The 11,252-nt window shown below is 36.0% G+C and overlaps 1 protein-coding gene and 1 pseudogene across 2 annotated transcripts in view; both read left to right on the top strand.

Annotated features, from left to right (window-relative positions):
* On the top strand, window positions 352–3,000 carry LOC109835078 (annotated as a pseudogene).
* LOC109834064 (cactin) overlaps window positions 7,040–11,252 on the top strand; it is a 15,990-nt gene continuing 11,777 nt past the window's right edge. For both annotated transcript variants that reach the window (XM_020401959.1, XM_020401960.1), the window contains exons 1-7: window positions 7,040–7,502; window positions 7,589–7,680; window positions 8,557–8,653; window positions 9,207–9,278; window positions 9,368–9,430; window positions 9,556–9,696; window positions 9,871–9,966. In XM_020401959.1, the coding sequence (XP_020257548.1) occupies window positions 7,119–7,502; window positions 7,589–7,680; window positions 8,557–8,653; window positions 9,207–9,278; window positions 9,368–9,430; window positions 9,556–9,696; window positions 9,871–9,966 (945 nt within the window). In that variant the 5' untranslated portion in view covers window positions 7,040–7,118. The remainder of the gene's footprint in view (window positions 7,503–7,588; window positions 7,681–8,556; window positions 8,654–9,206; window positions 9,279–9,367; window positions 9,431–9,555; window positions 9,697–9,870; window positions 9,967–11,252) is intronic.

Consider the following 11,252-nt stretch of genomic DNA (forward strand, 5'->3'; position numbering starts at 1 on the left):
TTGTTTCGGCTGAAGTACCATGATTCTGGTAAAGAGAAGATGTGCAACCCTGGAGTGGGAGCGTAGAATATATGATAAAAAAGTCTTAAAAACATGAACTTCTAGCATTTTATTTCTTTTGCTTTTGTTATTTCTTTAGTCTGTTGTGCCTTTTTCTATCCTCAATGGTGGTTGTCCAACATCTATCTTAATGTACGCGTGACCGAGGCATGTACTGGTATGTTGATGCATACAATTTTTGACTATTTGCAAGTTTGGAAAAGCATGTCGTGCAGTAGGAAGTTCTCTTTTTTCCTTATCATTATTTTGGTTTCATGAATTCCTTGCTCATATAATATTTATGTTTAGAAAATGGTCAATGGTGGGAAGATCAATAGTTGGGCATGTGTGAATTTTTCCCGGAATCTCCGTCCTGATGAAGTGTACTGGTTCTGCCAAAGTCTGTTTGGAGTTTGTAATAACATTGGAATGGTAGTACACATTTCTTTCTTCGGCATTGGCTTTATTACTGTTTATGTTGGTATTTTTGCTCATTTGCTATGCATTTCTAGTATGTATCGCGTGAACCAGAACAGTTCTTTCTTCAGCATAGGTTTTATTACTGTTTGGTATTTTTGCTCATTTGCTATGTATTTCTAGTATTATCGCGTGAACCAGTAATCAAAATCCTCTTTGAGCATGCTGATAATGTTGAGATTGCTCTGAGAAATGTGCATGCTAAAGCTACTGCTGCACTGCGAGGAGGAACCCTGAAGTTGCTACTTGTTGTTATGCCAGAAACTAGTGGGTCTTATGGTATGCATAACTAATTATTCTTTTCGACTATGAGGTTAGATTTTATTGGTAGCAGCTGAGTTTGTTGGCCCTATGCTCTTCATAGGTAAGATCAAACGTGTTTGTGAAACTGAACTAGGACTTGTATCACAGTGTTGCTTGCCTGAGCACGTTCAGACTTGCAAGCCACAATATATGGGAAAATGTGGCTTTGAAAATTAATGTGAAGGTCTGTGATTCTGTGTTTTTATGCTTCCAGTGTAGTCATGTATGGCCTTTTTAACTTGCCTGTTTTCTTCTTGAACAGGTCGGAGGTCGTAACACTGTTCTTGTAGATGCCCTTTAGAAGGGGATGACTGTAAACCAACCATCATCTTCGGGGCTGATGTCACTCATCCACCGCCAGGAGAGGACTCATCTGCCTCCGTTGCTGCAGTTAGTCTATTTTCTGACAATCTAATAATATTATACTTGTTCTTTGAATTGTGTCTTTCTTTACAAACTAATCATGTCATGCTTTAGCGTGGTGTTTTCGTTTTATCTTTTGTTCTTATACTTTTGATGCCTTAAACATTAGATCAATTTCTGGTTTTACCATGATTTTTGGGTTACTGGATGGTTAATATAAGAAGAAACTTCTGGTTTTATTTGTAATTCTTGGCTAGTTATTATAAAATAAAGTCTGTCCAATGATTATTATTCTTTAATTTGGATGTCGTCAGTATTTGGGGATGAAATTATGTCCGTCCTTTTAAGTTGTGCATATCTTCATGATTTGCTAGGTTGTTGCATCCATGAATTGGCCGCAAGTGACCAAGTACAAAGGCTTGTATCCGCCCAACCGCATAGGCAAGAGATGATGAGAGATCTATATACCGTCACACAAGAGCAGAAGGGTCCTTATTCAGCGGGCATGGCGAGGTAATTTTCTTTCTTTTGTTGGAGGGAGCATGATTAGATTGGTTGGTATTGAACGTTATGCTTTGAAGTGCATATATGTTTCGCTCTTGAGCTCCATTTTCTTCATCCCCCGGCCCTCTTTCTGAAGAGAACTGCTTATTTCTTTCTGAAGAGAAGCAAAGCAGAAAACCCAGAGAATTATCTGTTATAGGTTTATTGTTGATTGTATAAATGAAGTCTTTAAGCATGTAGCTATGGCCATACTGGAACCTCCAACGTATTCTATTTATATGTCAGGGATGGGGTCAGTGAAGGGCAATTTAGCCACGTCCTGCTTAACGAAAATGGATGCGATCAGAAAAGTATTAAAGTGTTTTTATCTGAAAATAAGACGCATCTAATGATTTATTGTAGCTTATGCTTCTTGAGTAAGTTACCTTGCTTTCTGAATAGTAAAGCGACTGTAACAATTTCTAGTATGTGTTTTTGTTGACAATTTCTAGTATGTGTTTGTGCAGAAAAGGCATCACATCCGCTTGTTTCCTGAGTTCCATGCAAGCAACCCTGCTGGAAACAAGAGCAGGAACATACTTCCAGGTTGGCTACTGTCATGCTCAGCTTTAAGGATGCATTTGTAGACAACAGGAGTATAATAAACACTTTTACTACAAAGAAGTAAAGAGCAGGAACACTGTCACGTTCTCTGGGATGAAAGTCACTTCTCTGCAGATGCCCTCCAAGTTCTAACTTATAGTTCGTGCTACATGTATGTCTAATTTACCTTATTCTATGTTGAATTTGTTCATCATGGTCCTTTCGTACCTATTCATTTTCCATGTTCTTATTATGATCTACATTTTTGCTCGATGTACCTGTTCAGTTTCAGTTGGTAACTGTCTTCTATTCTTTTGCTGCATTTTTAACTTGGTTTTCTCTTATATGGTGTTTACTTCTCATTTGCAGTCCCGCCAGCTTACTACGCACATCTTGCTTCCTTTTGGGCGAGGTGCTATGTTGAGAGCAATTCTGATGGAGGGTCCGCGACAGTGGGTGGAACGTGTGTCGAAAACGCTGAAGTGCGCCCTATGCCAAAAATTAAAAGCAACGTTAAATTAAGTGTTCTATTGTTAGAGGGGTACTCATTTTTGCTTTTGTTCATTAAAACAGTTGACTCTGTCTCTAGATATGAGGTGCGGCATACTAATGCCTTGGTGTCCGCAAGCAAAATTTTGAAGTGCCTTTGGGTATTAAGCAGCTTTAACTAACTGTTTACGTATTAACTAGTGGTGGCCTTTTTCAGGCCAATTTTGGCTAAGTAACCTGCGTATTTTGTCTCAAATTCGCCGCCTTTTACCCTCCTGTTTTATCTTTCTATTCGTTTGAATCGTGTGTTGTGCTGTTATGTTTGCTGATGACCGTAACTGCTGCTTCTTGTTATGGGAGACTTCCCCCAAAATGCATCTTTTTCTGTTTTGGTGTTCTGACTTTTGACATCGGACAGGAATACATTTATACATCTATGGATCATCTCATTAAGAGGCAGTCCATTGATATTGCTAATCTTTGAAGAATTTTATACTTCGGTGGTGTTGTTAATTACTGAGATGTATACTGATATTTCTGATCGATCTGTATGTCCTTTTTTTTACGTACTCTTGCTGTTCGATGTCAGTTTATATGGTCTTAGGACGTTGATCATTTGTATGAAAGCATGTTCATTAATCTGTTTCGGCTCAAGTCTTTTCATGCCTGCGTTTTCCCTAACATTTGTCTTGTGCAATATCCATTATTGTATACATTACGTCTATCTGTGTTTTATGTCTCACTGTAGTTTGAATTGGTAAATATGTGGGAGTAGTTCATACAATAATGCAAATCTTTTATACACTCCCTTAAAAAGAATGCCATGTCCACATCTATTCCTTTCAAGTTTAATTGCCTGCTGTGGGTCTTTTTTATCCTTTGTTTCGAGATGTTTTAAACATGATCTGAAGCAATTTGTTGAAAAGAGTAGATCAGTTCTAGGTTGTTGCTAGTTTCTATGAATCATTGACAGCCGTAGTCACTTGCAGATTCAGTTGATGGGACTCCGTAGATCTCCGCAGTGTTGGGAATTTGTATCGGGTAATATTCACGTGGCATTTTCTTCATTCATGAGTGAGAAAGGTGTTACCGTTTGTAAGGATTTGGATCCTCTCCACTACAAAAATGTAGTGAAGAGACCCCTACTTTTAATCTTAATCGTTGATTACTTAGTAAACGGTTATGATACAATCTAAATCTAACACTCACCATACCCCGTGTATTGCGCTCATTTCTAATTTACACTCAAAGAAAAAACCACAATCACCAACTAGATAATCAATGCTTGTGATTATATAGTGGTCCCTCCACTAACTTTTAGATAGTGGAGAGGATCTGAATCCTATTTGTAATTCCTCCAACGCGTAAGCCACTGATATATAACAAGAAGTTCAATTTCGAGACACATTTGGACCTCGTTTTCAAGGAGAAACTATTCAGTATTATATATGGAAGTATTCAATATATAATAAATATAGCGAATTCTTTGATAATATTTGAATTGCCTTGAGGCTTATAAGTCGTCTTGCTTTGCTGAGTAATCTTAAGAAATTATATTTCAGATGTTAATAAACAAATAATAATTGAATACGCTTGAGTTATGAAATATCCAATAATCCGCTAGCATGCTAATTACATTTGGACCTTAGATTTTCTCTTTCAAATTTAAGGGTTCCCTTTTAGGGTTAAGTTCACATAACCCCTTGAACGGGTGTTACACATGACCCCCTAAATGTTGTTATCTTCACATAACCCCCTAAAACTATAGGGTGTCACATGAACCCCCCAAACTTTGTTATCTTTACATAACACCCTGAACTGTGGGTGTCCCTTACCCCCATGAAATTTTCCTCGTCTCATATAAGCCTCCAGCTTGTAATTTGTAATAACTAAAATATATTTAACTAAAAACATTCTAAACTTTGCCACTTGTCAGTTAAAGACAACATACACCCTCTCCTGTAATTTGAGTTTTTCTATAACGATAATTTTTTGGTTATTTGCAAATCACATATAGGAGGGGCTCAATGAGAACAGTCTGAAGTTTAGAGGGGGCCTACTATTAGGGGGTTGTGTGACATAAACAAACTTCAAGGTGGTTATGTACAACACCCCCAATGTTCAGGGGGTTTATATGAAATTAACCCTTATATTTAGTATTAATCGCACATAGACCCTGTACTGTTGCCGTTTTGCATTTATTGCCCTGTAGTTTTAGTATTGCAGATAGAACCCCTAAGTTAAACATTTTTGACTCTTTTTCATGACACAAGGCCATGACATATTGTCTTAAAACTTGTTATTAAAGGTATTTAAGTGCTAATTAACCAAACTTTTTACACCCAAAGTTTCAATTTTGACATCATGAAGTCCTATTTTGACAATTTGATACCTAGAGTTAAAGGGTGTAAAATTATGACTTTTGAGGCATTAAATTTCAAAATTGTCGTTAATTAGAAAACTTATTGATATCAAACCCACAAATAAAATTTCAGGACAACCCAAATTGGAAATGCTGAAACCTAAGGCGCTGTTTGGTTGTTTTCCTAAAAAATCGGAAATGGAAATGTCACATTTCATTTGATTTCAACCCATTTCAAGAGTTTTCCCATATTTCTTTTTTTGTGTTTGTTTCGCAAAGAAATCACCTTATTTCACCGCCAAGTCACACAAACAGACAAAAAAAACCGTAATAGTAACAGTGCACCACATTTCTATTTCTTCTGTTTGTTTGAACAAAAAGCAAAGGAAAGAGAAATCAGCCCATTTAAATAATATGTTTTATTCAGCTTTACTATTCTAACAGTGCTTTTAGTAATAAATAATTCATTGAAGTGATATTTCCAAGTGTTTTCAGAGGTTTTTGTTGTGAAAACACATTTCTTAAAAAACTGATGTGGCATCCTATGTGGCGTTTCATTTCTTTAAATTACAAAATGAAACAAACTGAAGAAATGGAAAACCCTTGAAACCAAAATCCTATGTGGCACATAGGAGATTTCTTGAAAGGTGATGTGGCGGGTGTTTTCTCATTTTTTTTGAGCAAAAAAACAGACCCTTATTGTAAATCCCCTTTCGTCTCCTTCGCTATCCAAAATAAATCCATTAAGGGCCTGTTCGTTTGTTTTCTAAAAACCAAGAAATGGAAATGGAAATGGTGAAAATCTCAAAACTCACCATTTCCTCCATTTCCATCCCTAAAACTCACCCACAACATCCAATAAAATATTATTTCCATCCAACAACTCATCCACATCATCTAATAAAATATGATTTTCATCTAACCACTCATCCATCACATCTAATAAAATATTATTTTCATCTAACAACTCATCCATCACATCTAATAAAATATTATTTTCATCCAAACATCACTCAACTCATCTCTTCTCATCATTTCAAATCACTCACATCATCCAATAAAATATTATAACAATTCACCTCATCTCATTAACATTTCATTTCTTCATTTTCATCCCAAAAAGTTATGAAAACACTTTTCTTAATCTTTCTTCACATCACCCAATAATACAATGACAACTCATCTCATCTCATTTCATTTCTTATTTTTAAGAATGAACCGAACAATTTTTACTTCTAAGAAGTGAACCAAACACAAGAAAACATCCAATTATGGGAAATATGTTTCCTTTTCTTTATTTTCCATGTTTTTTTAGCGAACCAAACAACCCCTAAAATATGATTTTCATCTAACCACTCATCCATCACATCTAATAAAATATTATTTTCATCTAACAACTCATTCATCACATCTAATAAAATATTATTTTCATCCAAACATCACTCAACTCATCTCTTCTCATCATTTCAAATCACTCACATCATCCAATAAAATATTATAACAATTCACCTCATCTCATTAACATTTCATTTCTTCATTTTCATCCCAAAAAGTTATGAAAACACTTTTCTTAATCTTTCTTCACATCACCCAATAATACAATGACAACTCATCTCATCTCATTTCATTTCTTATTTTTAAGAATGAACCGAACAGAAGAAAACAAGAAACTACAAGAAATAGGTTTCTTATAATTCATTTTCTTATTTTTTTTCACCAACCGAACACTCTAAAATTAGTTTTCTTAAAAAATCACAAACATCATCCAATAATAAGGTGACAACTAACATCATTTCAATTTCATTTCATTGATTTCCTTCTTTTTTAGCCAGCCAAACACTCCATTTAAACAATTCTTCATTTTAATAGTTTTCCATTTCTTTGATTTCCCTCTTTTTTTTCAGGCAAACGAACAAGCCCTAATCACAAACTAAAGCCCTAGCTTCCTCCAGAAAAACCCTAGAAATTGAAGAATAGAGGCTTCTCGACTGAGTCCACCATGGCGAAAGAGGGGAGAGTTTCTCGGAGATCCGAGGATGAAGACTCCGCATCCGAAGCTGGATCCGATTCCGATTCGAGAAGCCTGCGAAGGTCGAAGAGGTCGAGTAGGAGGCGGAGGAACTCCGATACAGACTCCGGTTCTTCGCCGAGAAGGGAGAAGAGCTCTCGTCCTGGAAGTAGCAGCAGTCGAAGGAGTAGCAGGAAGAGGAGAGAAGAATCGTCGGGATCGGAATCCGATGAGAGGAGAAGGAGTCGAAGGAATGCGAAGAAGAGGAGAGAGGAATCATCGGATTCGGAATCAGATGAGAGGAGGAGTCGAAGGAAGAGGAAGATCACCGAGGAGGAGATAATTGAATATATGGCCAAGAAATCTCAAAAAAAGGTGAGTGGATTCTTAATCTTGTGTTCTTTTGGGTTTTTTAATAAAAAATTTAAATTTGGTTAATGATTTTGTTGTTTCTTCTGTAGGCTTTGAAGGTGGCAAAGAAACTAAAATCACAGGCGGTTTCCGGTTATTCGAATGATTCTAACCCCTTTGGTGATTCTAACCTCGGAGAAACGTGAGTTTTAAACAATTTGTTTGGGATACTAAGTGAAATTTATAGTATAATATTTGCAACTATGGCTTAATGGGTACTTCACTCACATTCATGCCAACATAAACAGTTTTCAAATAATTTCATAGAATCAAAGGCTATAGGGGTAAATAAATGGTACAGTTTATAGCAGCAAGTAATAGTTATTGGGGTTGAATTTTCACATCAACTAACGTTACAAGGGAGAAGGATGGTTGATGACGTTGCAGTTAAACACTTATATATGTTGTTAAGTATGACTTGTGCTAACCTTTATGCTCAAGTAAAACCCATATATCCATATAGTTTCTTGTTATTTTTGCATTCCAAGGTCTTTTCTATAGGATAAATTATGACTGTCTGTATACACTTAATTTTTGTGTAGAGATTGAATTTTTTTTCTCTGTCCTACCTGACCTACTCACCATGGTAAGAGGCATATCTGTTACTTTGTTACTTTAAGTCTTTAAGTGTGTAAAATTGCGATCGATGAGAAAGTTTGGTTGTTTGGGTGATATGACGGCTGAAACTGATTCCCTATTTAGTGAAAACACATAGGTTGACCTTTAAATATGTAAAAGTTTCATCAACTACAAGTTTGATTGTTCAGGGGATATTCCTCTTGTAGTTAAAATGACTGCTTACAATTTACAATCTTAGCTTTTTTGGATTAAGAAAAACTTTGCAGTTGCCAAAAGGACTTCTTGTATGGTATTTTTCAGTGATAATATAGATAGATAGGATTTTGGGTGGGGTTGGGAGATTTATCTGCCACCTACTCTCCTTCGAAGCACCATGTGGTCCAATGCTAATTATTCTTTTTCTATTTATACACCTGGTAATTTCAAATCTCTTGTGCAGATTTGTATGGCGTAAGAAGATAGAGCGTGATGTTGTGCAGGGCCGAGAACTAGACATATCAGTCAAAGCAGAAAAGAAGAGACAAAAGGAGAGGATGGTAAGTCACTGCACATAGCAATTTTCATATTTATAAATAGCATGCCTTAATCTAAGGATCCAACAAGTTAAAAGTTCTGATAAAGGATATTACATGTTTCAACTTTGTTCATAACACATGTTTCATTTGCTTTCCCTTTCCAATTGTTTGGATATCCAATTGCGCGCTCGCGTGTGCACAAGCAATCTGCTCTTTATACATTAAGAAAACGAAATCTCATTTGATGACCATATCTATCATTAGAAGTTTGCAATACATAAATTAGATTTCAATATTCTCATGTAACATATCAGTGATGCCAAGGTGCAAGACTCAAAACAATGTGCAAAGGCCTCAAGTATCAATATGGATTTTCCATGTCCTACAAGGTTGTTATTTTCTGTTTTCCTAGTTCTCTCTTGAGATGTTGGTACAAAATAACAGAAACCTATGTGTTCTTACTTAGAACAAAACCTTTTAGACAAAAACTTCAATTAGGACTATAATATTGTCATTTCAAATTTTGGTTGGAAATTTCTGTCTATTTACATGTGTTTATTTTGTTTCAACCCAGGCGGAGATTGAAAAGGTGAAAAAGCGGAGGGAGGAGAGAGCAATTGAGAAAGCACAGCATGAGGAAGAAATGGTAGGTTTAGATTATTCATATTAACTGCTGTTACTTTGTGCAAGCAACTTAACAAGTTATCATAATGCAAAATTAATTTACTTTTTTAGGCATTGCTGGCCCGGGAAAGAGCTAGGGCTGAATTCCAAGATTGGGAAAAGAGAGAAGAAGAGGTGTGAAGCTGGACTCAATTTTATCTTTTCTACCATTCTTATAAATTCATTTTATAATCAGTCTTTTGTCTTGTACTTTTTGTCAATGTTACTATCTATAATACTTGCTAAACATTGTTTTGCAGTTCCATTTTGATCAAAGCAAAGTCAGGTCCCAGATTAGACTTCGCGAGGGGCGCATGAAACCTATTGACATACTCTCAAAGAACCTTAATGTCTCGGATGATTTTGATATTGAGATAAATGAACCTTATACTGTTTTTAAGGTAATAATTTTCTACCCACTTAATTTTTGTTAGGAAGTTTAAGTTGTGCATGGTACACATCATTTTTTATATGTTTTCTGAATAACAACTGCTTAACTAAGATATGCTAGATGTGTTGGGTTTAGCTTTTTTTTTCCATGCGCTGACTAGTCGATAATTGCCATGATCATGCAGGGTCTCACGGTGAAGGAAATGGAAGAGCTCCATGATGACATCAAAATGCATCTTGACTTGGACAGAGCGACACCAACGCATATCGAATTCTGGGAGGTGATAGCCTTGTCCACAGTTCTATCAGTATTTTATTGTCACCTGTTCTTAGACCATTCCGTGTCTTAAATCTCATTCCCTTGTGCTATGGGTAGTTTCAATCTTTATATTGTGAAATCTTAGCATCATCTTGCCTAGTTGAAGTTGCTGTGAAGGTTTTGTGAATGAAAATTAAGAAAAAAGTTACCTACAACTAATTATGGCTAGCAACGTAATCCACTTGAGCTAACTATTAAAATCTGCAATATGTACTATTAGAAGCTATGTACATCAGGAGGGTGATTGTGATCTCAGAAGGTAATACTTCAAATGTCCTTTTAGATGACACCTTTGTAGCTTCTGTATTTAGCTTTATGAAGCCTGTACTTTGTATACTTATCAGGGGAGATGGTTGTCCTTATTCCTCAAAAAAAAAAAAAAAATGTAGGCATGCATTCTGATGAACTTTGACTTTTTCCACCTTCCTATGATTTGAAGAATACTCTGTTCTTTCTTCTTAGGTCTTCATGTTCAGCTATTTTATGTATATCGAGTTCTAAACATTGAAGCATGAAATTGTTGTGCGCAACAGTTAGTGCATGGCACACAGTTTTTCATTCTGTTGCCTTGAGTTAGTGAAACCATGTGGGATTCTAAAACATTATTTGGAGAGAAATAAATGAGGGTACTCAGTGCAAAAACTAAGTTTCTTTAGACAAGGATGGAACTTGTTACATATTTTGATGATATTTAGATTGTTTGTGTTTGCCTATCATTTCCAAGGCACAAGATGATCACCTTTTTTGTCATAACAGTTTTCCTTCATTTGACTCTTGTTCCCAGTCTTCACCTTCCTTGACTCCTGTTTCAGTCCCATCGCTCCTTTTAATTCACTTCAATATCAACATTATCCTCTTGATGGTGTATTTGTGCTTTTGCTCCTTATTGTCATCTTCTCCACGTTGATGACAAGGAGATAACTGCAAGAGATGAGGAGATGGTGAGGGAAGGTAGAGGAGTGTGATGTATAGTTGTAAAGAATTTAGGTAGGGGCCCAAAGGATGAAGCAGTTGGAGACTTGTAGCTAAAGTAACACAAAAAATTAAAGATGCTTTGATAAGAGCATCTATAACCATGAATGTGACGTTATCTGTTGCATTCTTTATCATCCTTCATGATCTTCTATCCAGAAATCAATACAAGACATGAAAATTATGATAAGCATGTGGATTTGGATGCTTTACCATGTTCTTTTCAGCCACTAGTGTTTTCTAGACCACTAAAACCCCTTGATACAGGATCGGTGA

Source organism: Asparagus officinalis, chromosome 3, assembly GCF_001876935.1.
Source record: "Asparagus officinalis chromosome 3, Aspof.V1, whole genome shotgun sequence".
In the NCBI taxonomy this organism is placed as follows: Eukaryota; Viridiplantae; Streptophyta; class Magnoliopsida; order Asparagales; family Asparagaceae; genus Asparagus; species Asparagus officinalis.